The sequence below is a fragment of the Macaca mulatta genome, chromosome 1, assembly GCF_049350105.2.
Source record: "Macaca mulatta isolate MMU2019108-1 chromosome 1, T2T-MMU8v2.0, whole genome shotgun sequence".
NCBI lineage: Eukaryota > Metazoa > Chordata > Mammalia > Primates > Cercopithecidae > Macaca > Macaca mulatta.
The window spans coordinates 107,966,305-107,986,324 of NC_133406.1; the positions used below are offsets into that span (position 1 = coordinate 107,966,305).

At 37.6% G+C, this 20,020-nt stretch overlaps 1 protein-coding gene across 5 annotated transcripts in view; it reads right to left on the minus strand.

Moving 5' to 3' along the window:
- PYHIN1 (pyrin and HIN domain family member 1) overlaps nucleotides 1-18,792 on the minus strand; it is a 39,033-nt gene extending 20,241 nt beyond the window's left edge. The window contains exons 1-8 of one of the 5 annotated variants that reach the window (XM_015112717.3): nucleotides 18,582-18,792; nucleotides 17,742-17,880; nucleotides 13,122-13,406; nucleotides 11,730-11,875; nucleotides 11,018-11,185; nucleotides 7,866-8,288; nucleotides 6,275-6,463; nucleotides 5,211-5,378 (exon numbers count right to left, since the gene is read on the minus strand). In XM_015112717.3, the coding sequence (XP_014968203.3) occupies nucleotides 5,211-5,378; nucleotides 6,275-6,463; nucleotides 7,866-8,288; nucleotides 11,018-11,185; nucleotides 11,730-11,875; nucleotides 13,122-13,386 (1,359 nt within the window). In that variant the 5' untranslated portion in view covers nucleotides 13,387-13,406; nucleotides 17,742-17,880; nucleotides 18,582-18,792. Of the gene's footprint in view, nucleotides 1-5,210; nucleotides 5,379-6,274; nucleotides 6,464-7,865; nucleotides 8,289-10,610; nucleotides 10,864-11,017; nucleotides 11,186-11,729; nucleotides 11,876-13,121; nucleotides 13,407-17,741; nucleotides 17,972-18,581 lie in introns of those variants that run through there. The other 4 variants (XM_028827246.2, XM_015112719.3, XM_028827240.2 and 1 more) reach the window with 4 other exon arrangements.
- Between the last annotated feature and the right edge of the window lie 1,228 nt (nucleotides 18,793-20,020).

Genomic DNA, 20,020 nt, shown 5'->3' on the forward strand with positions numbered 1-20,020 from the left:
CTATTGGCACAAGCTGTAGAAAAGCACTTTGCTAAAACCTCTCTAGGCATAAAACCTTCAGTTTTATGGAAAGATGTGAACAGTAATGTATGGTGTGGTCCAAGTGAATTATTAACATGGGGAAGAGGGTATGCTTGTGTCCACACACCCTCAGGTCCTCCTTGGATTCCAGCATGACACATCAAACCATATCATGGCATGGCTAGGACCCAACCTGGTACCAGAAATGAAGGAACTAACCCTACAGGACCCGCAGCCCTGGACAATGTGGCTTCCTCAGACAACACAAGCCTCAGACGTTACCTGGGGGATGCTGAAGAGGACAACTCAGGAGGCTGAACGAATCCTGCTCTGGACACAGACACCATTCAGTTCAGATAATTTGCTTCTTGCTATGCTTTCTGTTGTACATTGCAACTCACATAGGGTATGGTTCCTTTTTTATGCTCTCACTTTGTCTGCAACCTGTACCTGCTAAACTCTACTGGGCTCATATCTTAGATCTGCCTTTCTTTCGCCCTGTCACCTGGGCAGACACTCCCTTCTCAGCCTTTAATAATGTGATTGCTTGGCTAGGAGGGTTAGATTTACACCCAGTGGGGTCTCTCAAAAATGGCACACATTGGACTAAGGTGCCAGATAACACTACGTATCACTCCACTATCCTTCCACTGTGAGTAAGTTATAAAGGTTCTAACCCTTAATGTGTACCTGCCCAAACCCAACTGTGGCTACATCATGGCAAAAGAAATGCCTTAACAGTCTTAGCTGCAGGTAGCCTCAAATTGGGTAATGCAATTAATGCCGCTTTCCCAAACATTCCTTCCTGTGCTAAAGAACAAAGCTGGGAAAGTAATGAATTCCACTTTAGCTGGGAGGTCTGTCATGGGGAACAAGCCCATAGCCTCCAACTAGGCTATTATAACATCTTAGACTGGAGCCCACACAGCTATTTGCAGGGCAGTCTTACTGATGTCCTCATCCATCATGGCATCAATCACCATTTTGTAACCTCATCCCGTTCCCCTATGATTTGAGCTGATGGGGAGATGGGTTATCCCAGACCCCAAGTAAAGTCCTTTCCACCCCATGACACTTTATGGTACCTGGGACATCTTAGCACCTCCTTTGACACCTGGCATGGGACATATCGTAATTCCAGTAACAATTTTACTATAGGCTTCACTCGTAATCACACTGATCAGTGCCTAATTTGCACTCCCCATCCATATGTTTTCCTTATGGGAACTGATATTTCCATTATACCCCAAAACTCCGCGTTTGTGATCCGGGTGCAGGGACAGGTTTGGTTTGCCTCATGTGTCACTAATTACAATATATCTAACTTAAATATTGCTAGTGTTATGATATTAAGGAGACAATCCGAGGCTTTCCTACCAGTCAATTTGACACGTGATTGGCAAGGTTCTTCTGTCCTTGCCACCTAAGAATGTCCCCTGTCCCAGGTCAGACTTAAAAGATTCATAGGCACACTTATAGCCTTTATGGTCTCAGCCATAGTCATCCTGGCAACTGCTAGTGTGGCTGTTGCATCTATTACTGAATCAGTACAAACAGCTGCTTTTGTAGGTAATATGGCCAGAAATGTGTCTAGTAAACTTCTCTTACAGCAAGGTATAAATCAAAAGATTCTTGCACTACTGCGAGCCCTCAAGGCTGCCTTAGAATATGTGGGGGAGCAACAAGATGCACTGGCATTCCGACAGCAATGAAACTGCCACTGGGGGGCATAAACACATCTGTATCATTTCTCTACCACGGAATCAATCAGTACATGGTTGGGATGAGGTGAAACAACATCTCTGGGAAAACTTTCATGACAATTTAGCAACTTAAAACTAAAATTTTAGAATAAAATTTTAAAGCATAAAATTTAAGACATAAAGCAACCTAAAACTAAAATTTTGGAATCCTTTCACCCTATAGATCCACACACCCAACAAACAGCCATATGGAAGGGTGTGCAAGATCATCTCTCCTGGTTAGAGTCCTGCTCCTGGGGGTCACTCTGACTGGAAAAGAATGCTGCTAATTATACTCATGGTTGTCTTATGTTATTTGCTAATTCTGGGATGCAAAGCCAGAATAAGAGCAATGACCGCCCTGCCCAACAGACTTGTTGTTGCACATATCTGTATGCTTCAGTCCAGAGAACCTGATGCAGAAAACAGAAAAGGGGGACATGTGGGAGTTCAGTTAGGCTGGCAGAAATATTTTAAGATGAAGTCATAGGACATAGACACAAATCTTCTTGGAAGGCTGGAAGGTTTTGTAAAAGTCTCAAGATAAGGCTATGGCTGAGAGCAGCTTAATTCTTACCTTAAGTAAATAGCTTAAAGTGGTTTCAAAGGAAGGTAGTTTATCTAAATAGCGTGTTTACTCACGTGATCGTAAGATCAACCTTTGATCAATCGTGGGTGCATAATTGCTCTCTACTTGGGGGTCGGCGATCGGATTAATTACCTACAGGTGTATTGACTCAGAGCCTTTGTCAATTAAATCTGTGCTAAATAAATGCCTGCAGAGTGGAGGCTGTGGCTACTACTCTTTATAGCACCTTCCTTGGTGTCTGTGATGGGCCTGGACCCTTAGCCAAACTGACAGGCAGAATATCTGTGTCAGTATACATTATTCATCTGTTGTTGGGTCAAGGTCTGTGGGACAAACCCCCACAGGTACCAGTGAGGACTTGTCCTAGGAAGGGATTTAAGCTGGCACCTGTGGAGAGGTGGGTTAGAGAAGAGACTGGAGAAAATGATCCCAGCAAAGGAAGCAATCTATGTCAAAGCTTCTGATTTGGAAAAGACCATGGATAGTTTAAAATAAAACCTGAGGTGTGGTCATAAACAAAGTGAAAGGATGAAAGGTAACTGGAATATAGATAATGAACATATTCTTGTATTCATCTTCCTTTATCTGGCTACATCCCCACAATCTCTCTCTACACCTGGATCAACAAAAGACAGTAATTCTCTTGAGTCAGGAATGATTTCATGAATACGTATTTTGTAAACACCAAAAGACAAAAATCTAATAGGGTCTCAAAGAATATACTTCACTAATAATGATAAATTTTATTAAAGAGATTGTATTCAGTCTGGATCAATGAGGTGCCTGTCCTGATCCAATCACCCTAGTAATTATGATGTTGTGAAGCACAGGAATGGGAAATGCAAGATAGTATCTTGTGTAAGAAACTGTATTATGTGGTTTTTGGGCATAACTGAGAAACCTGATGCTGGAACCCATATGGAAATGAGTTCTTCACTGCAGTTCACTGCAGACTCTGCTCTGGGGCTGAATTAGGAGATTGAGGTCAGGAGTTTGAGTGGTTGTGTCCTTAGTTGTTGGGAGGAAAATAGATTATTTTTTTCTGGTTAATAATTTTCAATATGAGCCACAACATGCTAAATATTTTATCCGTTTTAACAGGACCCTCTCTTTGTGAATGTTCTCTGGAATATCTATATAAGTGTAATTTCCCTAAATCTCCTCTTCTGCATATACAGAAACCAGAATTACAAACTTAGCTCTGAAAATGTCCGATGGGTGTTTATTAACTAAGTCTTTCTAGTCAAGGAAATACACAAATGGGCACCTGTTTGTTCTTTAGATTGTAGGAAATCCAGCTCTATGTTTCTATCTATCTATGTATCTATCTATGTATCTATCTATCTATCTATCTATCTATCTATCTATCTATCTATCTATCTAATCACTGTGCTAGAAGGATTCTTTCAAATCCACAATTCCAGATGCAGAATTCTGCTGTTTTGTAGTCTGCATCAGTTAACCAGAATCCTCAGGGCTATCAATCATATTTAGAAATACTTAACAATCTACTTGAGCGTTTGAAGTAATTTTTTAAACATTTTTTTCCAGAAGCAAGGACATAGGTCTCCTCAATCATATAATTTTCTCTGTTTTCACTGATTTTTACCATTCATTAATAATACATTAATTTCCATTGTTCTACCACTTCTAGAATTCAGTTACCTACTATGTAAAAAGCACTCTGTTATAGAGAAGAATGAGAGGACTCTAATTCTGGAGAGTGGCTTCTGTATGACTTTGTTCATTCTGGGTACCTTATTTTTGAGAAGCCCTGCAGAGCCTGGGCTATGCAAACAAACCCATTACATGACACTGTCAATTCTGAAATTTTTAAAATAAGTTGCTGACATTAGTATGTCTCAACTTTAAAGCCACATATAATCATAAATTGCTCAAGTTTTACATTTCAGTAGGTCTGGATATGAATCCTGACTCTAACACTGTCTTTGAGAACTTGAAGATTTATGTCTGCATATGTCTATTTTCTTCTATGTGAATTGGGACAGAAAGTAGCATCCTCTTGATGGTTATGAAGAAGGAATGAGATAATGTACATCAGGAACAACATTTAAGATCCAACACCTAATTAAGTGCTCAAATCATAGAAATATAATTATTGTCGTTGTTACATGTTCTATGCTGGGACTTGTAGTTTTTTTCTGTTCTACAAATATATCATGTGCTACACTGACCCTATTAAGGGAAATCCCAGATCAAGAAGTATGGAAAACATCTTATATAATAAGCCTCTCTCTTCACTTCTGTGAAATTAGTAATTTACTCTCATTGACAGGAGGCCCTGTAAAAGTAAAGGGTAGAAGCACTCATCAGTTCTGCTATCTTGTATCATTGAGGACTTGCCAGAGGAAAATATTTAAGCTGGCATCTGAAATTTAAGGAAATTCTTGCCAGCGATGAGATGGGAGAAATGGATTCCCAACAATGAAATAGCATGTTTCCAAATATATACTTGGAATATTTATTTCAACTTGGAATGCTGAAAATAAATTCAGAAATAGTACCAATAAGCAAAGGGGGAAGTTGTGAAAGAAATTGGAATGTGGGTCATAACGCACTCTTTGTCTTCATCTCTGTTTGTCTGGCCATTACCCCTCCCCCTCTCAGTAGGTGGAGCAACACAAGATATTAGCCCTCTTGAGGTCAGCAATCATTGCACAGATATATTTTAGATAGCAAAGACTGTGATGTGGTAGTATCTCACTGCATGCATTCAGTAAACACATGGGTGATTTAATTTTATCAAGAGATTGTGGAAGAGAAACTCTTTTAACAGTCTAATGATCCCTGTAATTTATGTTTGGGAGATATGAGGCATGGGACCCAGGAAATTGTACCTTGGTGAAGGAACTGCTGGATGGGGTTGTTGGCGGCATCTGAGGAGTCTTGGGATGGCTTTCAGGTAGGGTTGTGCCAGCCTCTGAAGGTTTTGGATGCTGACTCCGTTCCTGGGGTAGTGCCATGCTCCTGGAGTCATGGCTTCTCTGGCTTGTATTTTTGTGTATCTGAAAGTATTCATTTTTTTTGTTTAATGTTTTTTAATATTAGGGAAAGCACAACATCTTTAAATATGTGAGACTATCATCCTTTATTAAATTCTAATAGATGTCATTACCTTTAAAAATTGCCTCTATCTAATGTATTCCTCCAGGCAACTGCCAATATATTTTTTTGCTAAAATGTAAAATGATCTAACATTCTTAGTCAAATAACATCTTTATTTACTTATTTTTTAAAATGAACTCCATTTTTGTCTTTATGGCATAAGACAGATGAGAAAAGGACTACTTGTTACCTGTCTTGCATGAGTTTTTCTTACCTTTCCACATATGCCAAAGTTGTACAGAACTCACTATGCTGTTTCTCACTTTTAATATTTGTATGCAACATTTTATCTGCCTGAAGTCTTTCCAATGTCTGTCTTTACCTTGTTAAGAGCAGTAGTATCTAGCGCATACTGGTTTGTCATAATGTACAAGGAAGGCAATGGGATACAAAATGTATATCCATGATCTCATTTAATTTTCAAGCCAATCTTATGAGGAACATGTAAGCTATTTCTCTAATATCATGCACCTAAATGAGCAAAATATATACCAAGCCTATCTTACTGCAAAGAACTTGGTTTTGATAACTAACTTTGATAACTTAGTCCTGTGCCCTCTGAATTTCTTCAAATATTTTAGTAGTTAGCACAAGTTTCATGTCTTTTTGAAGAAGATAATTAATGTCATTCTTTTAATATATTTTAATAATTTTCTCTAAGTATAAGTGCAAGGGCATCATTTGGTTTCTCATAAACTTGTAGAATTTTAAGTGTAAAACAACAGAAGTATGGTTTCCTAAAACTTAAAGCAAATGATTTTCATCTTTGGAAAACTAATATTTGTTTATTTCTCACCTGGATGAAACTATGCATTTCTGACATCAGTTTTGACATATTTTCCCTCTTTCTCAGTCGAAAGCAGAAGAGTTGAAGCTTATCTCCTTTTTCACAGGGGATATCGTGGCATTCTCCTTTTCCTATTACAGTCATACTTCCTGTTTTATCCTGAATTTCATAGATTGTTGTCTTCCTATTTACAATTTTCTACAACAAAAAATTAATATCATGTTGTGAGAACATAGTAACTACTGTACATAAGGGAAAGTCTCTTGTGACAGATTAAAAACAAGATGCAAGACAGCAACTCCTAGTACTGTATCAACATACAATACATATACCTTAGTCTAGACCGTCTCACAGAGCTCTCCCTCAATATTCTTTTTGTTTAAGTCCTTAACGTTCTAAGTATTTCTATTACAGTTCTAGAGCAATGAGTTATCTTCCCAGTTTCAACTTCTTTCACCTCCAAGACAGCTATGCTTCCCAAAGCACCTTGATACAAAGGAACCTGAAGTCCCTGGTAGGCTTATTTGGCCTCTGCCCCATGCAAAAAGAATGGGCATCTGTTACAACTAATTGTTTGCTATGTTATGAGGAATCCGTAATAAAAAACAAGCTTTTAGTAACTATCTAATTACTTTTTTGACTTTCTCCATTTACTGAATCTCTTTCAACATCTCCCATTCCGAAATCAGGTCCTTAAGTTCAAACATTCCAATTTCTTGCTCATCAAGGCTATTACTCATCGTTCTGGATGTATATTTCTAAGGATCATTTCTTTAAGAGTGTGTACAGAAAGCAACGCTGCTAAAATAAGAGGTCATTCTAGAAAATAAATGTAACAGATTGAGAGCTGTTGATCATGTAAGAAATTACTGGAATCAATAGCCAGGTATAGACTGGTTTTCTGAGTTGGAATGTCTCATGCTAACTAGTTTCATAAATTTTGACAGTAACATATCAGAAAAATTATTCTGCTCTTTTTTTGGTGACATATCTAATATACGAGTACAGATTACTTGACTTTCCAAGTATCATCCAAATTTATATTTCTCAGTTGTTCAATACTTTTTGATGAATAGGCTTCATTTGGTCAGAACATTGTCCTACCTGTTTTCTGCAGTTGATTTCCAGGTATAATCAGTCAATTCATTTCTTGCCCTGATTGTCAAAACTGGAACTCAAGCCTCAAAGGACAATACTTTATTCAAAATGAAAATAATGTGATTTTTGCTACAATTGAGATTATAATCAAAGAAATAAGTTTACTATTATGTTTGTATGGATCTAGATCCCTCACTATCCTTGATCATTATGACTCATAATAGGTAGTCACAGCTGATGAAGTCTCAAGGTTTCTCAGTGAATGTTTTACTAAAGAACTTCAGGGTGATATTTTGGAAAGAAAAACATGGGAATGAGAACATTAATAGTTCTCCTAATCCTGGTCTTAACCTTGAAGAAGACTTTATTTACTTGTCAGTAGTTTTGAGAGAGTCCTGAGTTCTAATGTTAAGTAAATATGCAAACTTCCATTTAGCACATCAGGGGTTTTAACTTCACATGTTATTGTAGAAAATGCAACAAAACAGCTTTGATGCCTTACCGTATGTAGCATATATAATCCATATACAATATATCCTGAAGTTTGTTTGTGAAGAATATTGATCTTTGGAGTTTTCTTTGCTCTTATGATGATGTCCTTTGGAACCTCAAACATTTGGTCAGGACCAGCTTCAGATACAGAAGAGGTTTCATTCACCTCTAGGAGACTATTATGTTTAGAATAATTTGATATAATGATGATCCTTTTTTTAATGAATTTCCCCTTCAAGTTGATGTTTAAAACCTTCACATGAAAGAACTGTGTCTGCGTAGCCACTGTAGCATGAAACATTCCTCTTTGCTCATTTTCTGAGAATTCATATTTAAATATCTTTGTTGCACTTAGTACCATCACGATCATTGGGTCTTTTGGGAAAATATTTTTACTGGGAGTTGCCTGACGGTTGGCCAATGGTTTTAGGCTCTGTGCATGATAAAAAAGGAATACAAAAAAGAAATTGTTGAGTGAGGAATACAGAATTGCTCTTCAATGACCTCAAGTCACAGCATTGGGCCCCAAAACGGTTATAGATGTGTAGAGCTAGGGCCAGGATACAGGGAAGGAGAGGATATCCTGAAGTAGTCTCATAGCCAGATGCAGTAATATAGGAGACCACATGGTAAAGGAAGACTCTTCTCTAAACAGAATAATCCTTAAAATGTAAGATATAATAGCAACATAAGACAAGTGGATGCTGAGCTGATTATCATGAAGTAACTTAAAATAAATTTAGGATAAAATAATGAATTGTAGTTTTACTCTTACCAGCTTAAAATGCCAGAGCATAAAAATAGACAAAATACAATTGAATAGCACTGAAAATGGTAAAGGGTATCCACCACAAACCACATACATCAGTAGTGTTTAGTTATTACCAATGTAGACAGGGCAATTTTTAGCATACAACTCATACTTTTCCTGCCTAAGATAAATACTGTTAAAGCAGGTGAGAATACCTGTGGGCTAAACCCCTCAGAATGCCCTCATCTCAGTAGGTTCAGGCTACAGACACTCTCTACAGAGTGTCATTTCCACCATTGCAGCCTTTCTCAATGTCAGGGCTCCAGGAGGTAGCATGTGGGCAGAAAACCAAGGATCAGAGTGGATTGTCTTTAATACCCTTTCTCTATAACATCCAGGTTTCCTTAAATTGCAGCAGAACACATTAATGAAGGAAAAGTTGTTCAATTTCAAGAAAAAGCACTGGAGGAATAGGTAGGCCTCATTCGCAAACCAGCAGCTCCTGAGTGGTCTGATCTGGAATACCATATACAGTGATCATCTGTGAGTGATTGGACTTTATTTGATCTGACTTTTCATCCATGCGACCCATTCAGCCTAACACAGAGAAGTCCTTTCCCAATGCAAGTTAATGAGTAACCGTAGACTCATCCATGCGAATATTAATAGTAACCAATATGCAACCTCACAAGGAGCCACATGAATACAGGACCTGCATGAAGGGGATCATAATAACTGCTCAGAGAGACATAATAGGACATTACATTGTATTACGGTATTTTCAGAAAAAATATGTGTATACATAGGAGTAAATATGAGAGGGTATATAGAGAAATGTGGCAAATTATGGATGCTGGAATTTCATGTAAATTTAATTAAGTTTGATCCGGTTTGTCTGCATTTATTCTTTTTTTTTCTGAAGTAGTCTTATATTAATACAAAATCTAATGTAAGAAAAAAGGGAATAGAGCATGTTCCAATTAAGGTTGGTGGTGTGGTTTCATCACTTGTTGCCTATCATAGTTGATCTCCTCTATTGTGTACCAGAAATACAGAACATTCTTTTTTATAATAAAGCTCATTAGAGTTTCAATTAGTTTTTAGACTATTGCTGATACATGCATACAGTAAGGCTGACCTGTCCAAATTTGAGACGAGTACAACATTATAAGGATTATCAGAATCATGCAATTATTAATTGTAGTTTACTTTCTTTCATTTGTAAGTCTTGGTGTATCATCTTCTGTCTGCCTACATTTTCCCAAACTCCTGAGCTCTCTTCCCTATTCCATCACTTCTCTTTGTTTTTACAACTTTTGGCCTCACAATAGGTATCTTTGACTGAGTCAGATGACCTTTATTTGTCATTTGCTTAGCTGCAGTGGTTCATATCTTAGAATATGGTTCTTTTTTTTTTTTTTACTTTTTTATTTTGAGACGGAGTCTCACTCTGTTGCCCAGGCTGGAGTGCAGTGGTGCGATCTCAGCTCACTGCAACCTCCACCTCCCTGGTTCAAGCGATTCCCATGCCTCAGCCTCTCAAGTGGTTGGGATTACAGGTGCATGCCACCGCATCCAGCTAATTTTTTTCTATTTTTTAGTAGAGACGGTGTTTCATCATGTTAGCCAGACTGGTCTCGGACTCCTGACCTCAGGCAATCCACCTGCTTCAGCCTCCCAAAGTCCTGGGAATACAGGCGTGAGCCACTGGTTTTTCATTTTTTCATTGAGTAAAGGTATTTATTGGAAGTTTCCCATGAGGCAGACACTGAAGTAGGCCCTGGTTTACGGTGGTCCACAGAATTACAAACTAACCCTAATCTTGGAACTACGTTGAGTAGGTGGGAAATATAAACACTTCTTAACTTGAGTTGTCATAAACAGTAGAATAGAAAGAAATTCCTAGGAAACAGAACACCATGAAGATTTAGCCTAAGTTACAGGAGTCTAAGTGAGGATTCCCTGAGGATAAGGTCTCAGTATTGGGATCCAGAGGGTGGATAAAGTTGACCAGTAAGTTTTAAGGTGAAAGAAATAAGGTGTGCGAAAATCCTAAAGGAAAAAGGAGCATGGTGTATGTCAAAGAAACTTGAACAAATTAGTGAGCATAGGGAAGGGGTGTGAAACAGATGGGGGCAGTAGACAGTGAGTCCATTGCTGAAAGTTCCAGATTCCACAGCTCTCTCTCTCTTCCCCAGACAACACAGGACAGAGAACTTTCTGCAGTCAGAGATAATGTCAAGTTCATCAAGTATCCCTTTGGAAGCAAAAGATTAAAATGCAGTGAATTCTCAATCTATACATTTGATTTACTGGCTGATTATTGATGTAATTTTTCAGTAGAGGATGAAATCAGATTCCTACATTTTGGGTTAAGAAAATGAATCACAAGGGGACCAGGAAGAGTGTACCTCAGTTGAGGAAGTGTTGGGTGGAGCTGATGATGAGGTCTGGGGAGGTGGGGAACAGCCCATGGCTGTGGACATGCTGGCTTCTGCAGAGCAGGAAGGCTGAGTCTGCTCTTTGGACATCTTACTCCTTTTGGTTCCAGTCTCTTCTTCAGATGGTTTTCTTCTTTTCTACAAGTAGTTTATTTTTCTTGTTAATTATTTTCAGTGTCAAGTGAAGCAGAACACATTTTCATTACAAGGCAGGATGTTTATTATATATAAATTATTTTTCTTGAAAACTTAAGTGGGTGTTGTACATCCCCAGGCCAATTGAAAGAACAGGGCATAGATGGTTTCATTTTAAAAAGGGGAGCGGAGAAAGTAACACACATCACTCCTTAATTACTTGTATTTTGGGATATGCTGACTTCTAGTTTAAAAACTAGGCTTTTGTAAACACAGGAAACATTTTTTTATCTGACTCTCAAGTTAAATCCTTCTCTATTGGGGATGAAAATATACTTATTTTATACATATTTACATTATGTTTACTAAAGCATTTAACTTGTTGCCTCGCAGAAAGAAGATGATCAATTATTATGTAATTTGATAAATCTGAAACTTGATGGGAACCATTGGAAGAAATAACTGTCTGCTGGAGAGATTGAGTGGAAGAGCCATAGCGGAGCTTCCACTGTGAGACTTGAAGCCTGCTCCTCTTCCTGAAGCTTACCTGAGGTCCAAGAGTCTCCTCTGCTCCTTTAGCTGTGAGTGTGTTGCTTGCGGTGGATGCAGGTGTAGCAGGATCCACATCTTTGTGTTTCCTCATTTTAGATGGGGTTGTTCCTTTGACTGGAATGGATTCAATTTTATTCACAACTAATGCAGAAAAAAGGAAGATGTATAAACCCAGAGCAGATGATCGCAGACAGCTGAAGCAGTTTCAATACTGTTTGCTCTTAGCGCCTGCTTGAGAGTTCAGGTGTGTTTTAGTCTACCTCTGTTGCATTAGCCTAGTCTGGCTTCCAGGAGGCCAGCAGGAGAAACAAAGGCACAAACACTGACTCATACTCTTCAGTGCTTTCATCACTCCTCCTCTGTGCAGTGAGGACATCCTTCCTGTCCTCTGAACTCTATGGGCCTCAGTCAAACCCATTCCCAATCCTATTCTTCTATCATTTCCTTTTAAAATGTAAGGTTCTCATAATGCTGACTGCTTAGTCACATTCTCCAGATAATCTATTCAAATTACAGAAACCAGTGAAAGGAGAGGTTATATAGGTTTGTGAGGTGAGATATTGTGACTTTTGACTTTTTTATTTTTTATTTTATTTTTTTGAGACAGAGTCTCACTCTGTCACCCAGGCTGGAGTGCAGTGGCGCGATCTCGGCTCCCTGCAAGCTCCGCCCCACAGGTTCACGCCGCCGTTCTCCTGCCTCAGCCTCCCAAGTAGCTGGGACTACAGGCACCTGCCACCACGCCTGGCTAATATTTTTTGTATTTTTTAGTAGAGACGGGGTTTCACCTTGTTAGCCAGGATGGTCTCGATCTTCTGACCTCGTGATCCAACTGCCTTGGCCTCCCAAAGTGCTGGGGTTACAGGCCTGAGCTACCACGCCCGGTCGACTTTGTTTTAATTATTTTAACTCAATGATATGACAAGAGAGGAGGTCTTCATACTACCAGGAGCAATGCTTACATTTAAATACTATGTTATCTTTTGTATTATAAAGAATGATGATGTGTTGAATATTCTCAATAGAATGGACACATTAATTGGCTAAATGTACATATCTCAGATATAAACAACAATTTTTTATAATTTTATTTTGTCATTATGTAATCTGTCAAATGTACTAGAAGTCTCAGTCTGTCTTCAACTCCCTCTTCTTTTTGTTCTTTTACTGCACCTCAACTCCGATATTCTGATATACGTCAATCCACATTAGTAACGGAATGCCATAAGTTGTCAACTTGTTGGCATCTGGAGTGCCAACAATGTCACGGCCAGTGAGTCGCAAATTGGGAAAAGGATGTATCAGCTATGACCAAGGTGGCATTCTAATCAAGGTTGGGAAGGGTGGGGATGGTTGCAGCAGGTGGGTGTTCCCTCTTCCCAATTACCTTTTAACTTTTCTCTTTTAAGAGTTTCAGCAAGGTCTCCCAGTGTTGGTATTTCTTTGAAGAATTCTATTAGTTTGCCCAAACCAGCATCACCTGGGAACTTTTCTTCCATCAAGTCAGCAATCTGAATTTTGTCATACTCTTCTTTCATTTTTGGATTAAGTTTTAAATCATTGCTCAGTAAGGACTTAACAATTCTAAAATGATAATCATTGATGACCTCCAATCCTTTTAGTAGAACAATTTTCTTGTAGTTATTTGCCATCTCTAAAGATATAAGTAAGCCTACAAGAGAAAAATGGTAGACAGTGTTACACACATATACAGACAATTTAAAAGAAGATGTATGCCTCTGTGAATGAGTGGCCCATAAGAAAGAGTTGTTCATGAATATGTGTGATAAAGAAGGACTTAATGACCAAATGTGTTACTGTAGAAATTGAGTGAAGAACTGTTTCTTTAGGAATGTCCAAGTAATTCTTCCCATTGAATGAGGATAGTTGAATTGGGTCCAGGTGTTAGGAGGAGGTCTGTGAACAAGCAATTGTCTCAGTGTTTAGAGTATGGGCTGTGCAGTGTCAAAGTCCTTGGTTCCTCTTCCCATCCTTTATTGGGGCTGGGGCCTATCCCCCAAAACCTGCCTGTTGTTTCTTAAATCTTCCCACACCCACCACTATGACTGGAGTGGCCTAGGTGTAAATGGGCTGCAGCCTCCCATCTTATATGAATAACTTTCTGCTACAGCACTACAGTTTCATGCTGGGACACAGACCCTATTCTCCTTAACTCTTCTCTTGTCAGCTATCATTAGTATCCTCTTCCTTGGTGTTGGACCCTGCCGTATTTGTCCTCTGTGCCCATAAAACTATCACTTTCCTGGACATCTACATTTTCTCTATTGCAGAACACAGGATTTATTGGCTGGAATATTTTGATAGTTGCTTGATTTTTCTTTTAGGCTCGATTTGTCTATTTCATTTTCATTTAACAGATCCACATTTATCTCTATAAAACACATTTTTATCCCACTGAAATGTTTCAATATTTGCTCATTTTCTTTTCAATACATTCCTTGCTTCTTGTATTGGTTTCAGAAAACTTTGAATAATCTGCATTCTTTTTTCTTTTTTAAACTTCTGGCACTTGTGTGTTCCTTATATCTTACGATTCAGAAGTATAAAACATTTTCATGCTTCATGACTTTGCTAGTTCTCTTCTCATTGCCTGGAAAGCTATGCCCACATTCCTCTCTCTAACTACCTCTCCTACAACCTTTAAGACTCAACTGAGAGTTTGCCTTCTAGAAATTTTCAGAGTCCCCTTAAGGACACAGTATTACTCCTCTGGACCTCTTTAGCACCAGTGCACTTTAGCACATGATGACACACAAAGCATGCTATGGATTCCTAATTCCTTTTTAAATTATCACAGCACTTTGTGAGGCCGAGGGAGGCAGTTCACCTGAGGTCAAGAATTCAAGACCAGCCTGGCCATCATGGTGAATCCCTGTCTCTATTAAAAGTACAAAAGTTAGCCAGGCATGGTGGTGGGTGCCTGTAATCCAAGCCACTTGGAAGGCTGAGGCAACAGAATCACCCGAACCTGGGAGGTGGAGTCTGCAGTGAGCAGAGATCATGCCACTGCACTCCAGCCTGAGTGACAAAAGCAAAACTCCATCTCAATAAAAACAAATACCAAAACAAATATTTTAATTATAGAAAGCATGTATTTGTGTACCTCTTATGTAATTAAGATATTTAAATTCCTGGGGCTGTTAATTGCTTTCTTCTTGAGAGAACATGAGTGTCCTCAGATTGAAAAGCATAGAATGAAGGAAAAAATCTATACAAAGACATATAGTGAAACTGAAGCATATAAAAAACAAATACATACTCCATACGCCTCTGAGAATGAAGAATATATCACCTGCAAAGATCCAAAAATTAGATTGAAACTGATTCTCAACAACAAATCTACTTGAAACAAGAGAATGGAATCATTTTTATATAATGCTGGTCCAAAATCCCATATAAATTGCTAAACAAAAAGTTTAGAAATGGGAAGTTTTGATTTGTTTTGTGAGTATGACAACACAATTAACTTGCAAAATGAAACCAGATGTGAGATTACAGGAGGCTATGTATGATTTTTATTTATTCCACTTAAACACAAATATTCATATATTTTGATGCTGAAATATTAGTGCTTTTGTTTTTGCAGTAATGACACTGATAACATTGGGGTTTCTAGAAAAATGTGCATTAAATAATCTTTTAAACCTCCAAGTTCTGATTTTCAAAACATATCGAGCCTCCCAGGTACGAAAGAAATGCTCTCATCTTGTCTTGAAGGAAAAAATAATTTTTAAAACTAGAATTTCAATCTAAACAAAATGATATTTAAACAAAAGGTCCCCGAAAACTATTCTCTGAACCTCAAGGCCTTAGTAGTTTTTCCAGACAAAGATGCACACAGAAACATTTTTGGAAGAACTTTTCAATAGAAAATTAAAAAAAAATTTTTAAAAAGCTGCAGGCCAAAAGACGAGTAAGAATGAAAAACGAACTTGATTATGTATGCCTATGTCTTAAAAAGAAAGCCCTGATCAAAGAAAAGAGAAACAGAAAGTATACCAACATGGTGGAGGGAGGGAAGAAAAAGAATGTGACAGTTTACTAATGTAATTGTCTTAGAGGGTGAGATGGAAATGTAAGTTTAAAAAAAAAGGCAAGTAGGAGAATATAGAAGAGTTATAAATTGAAGTGAAGATAGCAGAAACAGGCCAAAATATGTTAATTATTAGCCTATACATAAAGAGCTTAACTAATTAAATGAAAATTTTTATCAAATTTGATTTAAAATTTCTGTATGTATGTTGTCAGTGAAAGATCACTGAAAAGTGAAAAAGAAATTTAAGTTATCGTGCAAAGAGAAACTAGAAGAAAGCCAGCTTATCTATGTTAGAATCATTTTTAAAAAGATCTTAAGACAAAGAGTATTATCAGATACCACATGGTAAAAGGGTGAATTCCTGGGAAGATACAATAATTTAAATTATAGATTTATCTAATAATAATAAATGTATATTATTTTTCATTATTGTATAGTCTTTCATGATAATATATTGATATATATTTATCTTCATATACACACATATGTACACACATTGCCACAAATATATATATTTATATGTGTATGTTTATGTTTAGAAACGTATGCATGATCACATACCACACGTAATATACATTATATATATGCATATGAGCATATCTATATATTATATATATAAATTTGAGAGAAGTACAGGAAAATACCGTCTTATAATAGGAGTTTTTATATCTTCCAATACTAAATGAAAAAAGTAAAAAAATAACATTTTTACAAATTTGAGCAACATAATTGATAGCAGTATTTATCTAACATACATAAATTCTGAAATCAACATTTAAAATCTCATATTCTAGTCAAGTACACTGAAATACTGCACGAGGCTATACAGAAAGACTTCGAAAAATTCTAAACTTTGCAATATAAATCTATTTCAAATTGACTTCCCTGCCTCTCCCCTATACATTGCCACTAGAAAAATAAAAAATCATTAACTTTCAGGAGGGCAGGAAGTAATCTTAAAATGACTGAAAAACTGCCTTTTACACCTGGTGTAGAACGATGCTTATATAAAAGTTAAACATACTTATGAAAATATTGACACAAATTATTTGAATAATTGTGTTTGCAAAATGGATAAATTTTCTACTGTGTTTTCATTTGTAGAATATTACTTACAAAACGTTCTCACATACGTTTGTGTGTGAGAATATGTTTTGTAAAATTGAGATAATACCATAAAACACAGCTCTACATCTAGATGTCTTTTTTACTTAATATTATTTCCTGATACTTTGTGCACCACATTATCTTGTCTTATTTTATCTTCTACTTTCATTTTAGGTTCAGGGAGTACATGTGCAGGCTTGTTAAATGAGTAAACTGTGTGTCGCCGAGGCTTGTTGTACAAAGATCCCATCACCAAGGTAGTGAGCATAGTACCGGATAGATAGCCTTCTAATACACATACTGCTCCCACCTTTCCCTCTCAAGTAGTCCCCAGTGTCTAATGTCCCCATCTTGTGTCCATATGGATTCAATGTTTAGCTTCCACTTGTGAGAATATGCAGTATTTGGTATTCCTGTGTTAGTTCACTTAAGATAATATTCTCCAGCTATATCCATGTTGTGCATATACAGTGTGGAATACTATGCAACCATAAAAAAGAATGAAATCATTTTCTTGTCTTTTGCCTAGACCCCTGAGGCCACCAAGCTTTCTAACCTCAGAGAATATATACTCAGAGAATTTGTTTTAAAATCTGCAATGATCAAAATGCATATTCCTTCATTTGTGCCCCAGTTGTAGAATAAAGGATATCTACTATCTCTGAAGTAAGTAAAGAATTGGAAGTAGTAACTGCAGTTTTCACTTTTCTGAATATAGTTGATACCAGCTCTACTCCCTTCACCCCACTGCTCTGAAGAGCCAATATTAATTTTTCCCTTGTGATTTTGTGGATTTCAAGGAAACATCTAGATCTTTTCTACAAAAATACCCACAGTACTCACCTTACTGGAAATTTCTTCAACAGTAGTCCAGATCTTGAGATCTTCAGAAATGTAGGAAATGAGGATTGTTTTGAGTAGGAAAATCAATCAGTAAAGCTCTCAGAAACTGAAATACCAGATGTTATAATCTCCTGAAATGCTAAGAAAATGAAGTATTTTCAAAGACAGTAAGGGAAAATGGCCGTCCTTAGAGTCGCTTCACTTGACTAGTACTGGCTTCCTCACACTCTGCTTTGCCCTAGGGAGAGAGGAGTTGTGAAACAATGTGCAGACTCCTCCCACCTCCCACCAGTGTTTTTTGCTTTCCATCCTGTTAGAGAAAATGAACAGTTTCTTTCCTGTAGGTATCTTATCAAAGTAAAATTTATATCAAAGTTATATTTAAAATTTTTTTTTTCTTACAAATGTTGATATCTGAATGGAGTTCCAACCTTAAAACTTTCTTAGCCAGCAGATTTACATGTGGGTCATTAGGGACCTCTATTCCGATGAATGATTGTCAAATATAAGAGGAAGCAAGGTGGCTTCTTCTCCCTCCTTTCCTGTGCACAGAGTGGCAGTTGCAGGAGGAGATCTTGGTAGGAGCATCTATTGCTACCAGTACTTTACTGCATCTCCCACATGGGAGAATGTCTGCTATGAAATGGCAATTGGTTTAAATACTACCTGAAGCATTCACCCAGTTATTAATAGTTGACAAACCTAGGGCTTTCCATATCAGAAAGTTATTACCAATATATAAATCCTTTCTCAAATATATATGAAGGAGTTTAACACTAGCTGTCCTCTTGACTATGACTAGGTTACTTAACCTCAATGATTAGATTCATGACTACTCACGTTTTCTTCATTATTCATGGAAAAACACAAGTGGATAGTGGGCTTGCAACATGACAACATCGAAGCCTTGAAAATCCTGGAAAATGCACTGAACTTCTGGTAGGGTGAGAGTCCTGTTAAACCATTTTCTCAGCAGTATTTTTTCTGTTAAGGGCAGTGGGTGTCCTTCAGAGTACTGTAGCCCCAAGATGTCAAATAAATGACACCAACTGGCAGATGATGTTGTGTTAACCCAGCAGCAGATCTGCAAGCAGGATGTGGCTGTGAGTGGAAAGTGGGGCCCCAAATATAGCTGTAGGGGAGAAAACATATATTTTTTAAATTTCCCTTTTTAGGTTCTTAGCTGACACTCTCCTGAAAACGCCAAATTAACGAGAAAAACAAGCAGTTTATTAATGTGTGCTCTACCTATCATAAGGGATAGGCCTCAGTTCAAAAGTATTTCTCTCTCCAGGCTGTGGCTTAGAAACCTTGTTTAAATAGTGTTTCAATAAAGAGCCATAAATCCTTTACAGTGAAAAGCAAAGGAGAAAGCAGTCCCAGTCATTTAAAGGTGGAAAAATGTGGGATGTTCCCAGATTCCTCAGGTTTCTGGTGGTGCCTTCTCTGGGCTGAAAAGCAAGTGCTTTCTCCAGTAAATAAGGATTTATGTCCTGCCATCAGGCAAATAGTGCCTGAGGCAGCATATTCCCCTGCATTTTCTGTGTGTTTAACTTAATAGTCCTAAGTATTTTGAGAAGTATTTTTGGTTTCCTTCACAAATAATGCAAATGATCTGAGGCCATCTTGGAGCAGAAGAAAGCTGATCATCTTAGTACAAACTGGGGTCACGGAGAGGATAGTTGAAGTCTGGATTTGGAAACATATGATAACTTTATCAAAGCAAAAGTAAGTTAAGAAAAAGCAAGGAGGATCTGGAAGGGTGGCCATAAAAATACCTTTGAGTGTTCATGGTTTTATAGGTTTACGTGCTGTTAATGTGGAGACACTGAGTTGGTTTTAAGATAATAGGTAGAGAAGGATATTAGGAAGGTCAGGTTACCCCAATTCAAAGGTCAGAGAGTAGAGGAAACTTGGTAGAAATTATCGTGTTTCAGGACATTTTTCTCTCCCCTTTGTGGTAATAATTTCATGCAGAGTAATGCCTTTGGTTAGGACTCCAGCATACAACACACAAATTACTGTCACCAAAGACAATTCAGAACATTGCTCCGTAATCCATACTGTGCAGATAAAATTGTAATAGATGAAGCAAAGAAATGCTTTAAAAATGTGCATTTGTACTGATTCTGAAGCAGTGGGCAATAATTTGCTATTTGTGCCATCACACAGAAAGCACATTAATAGAACATACAAGAGATCCTGATAAGGGAGAAAAAGTCTGGATGAACCTGCATGACTTTATCATCTGAAGTACTAATTCCCATGCTCATTCAAAG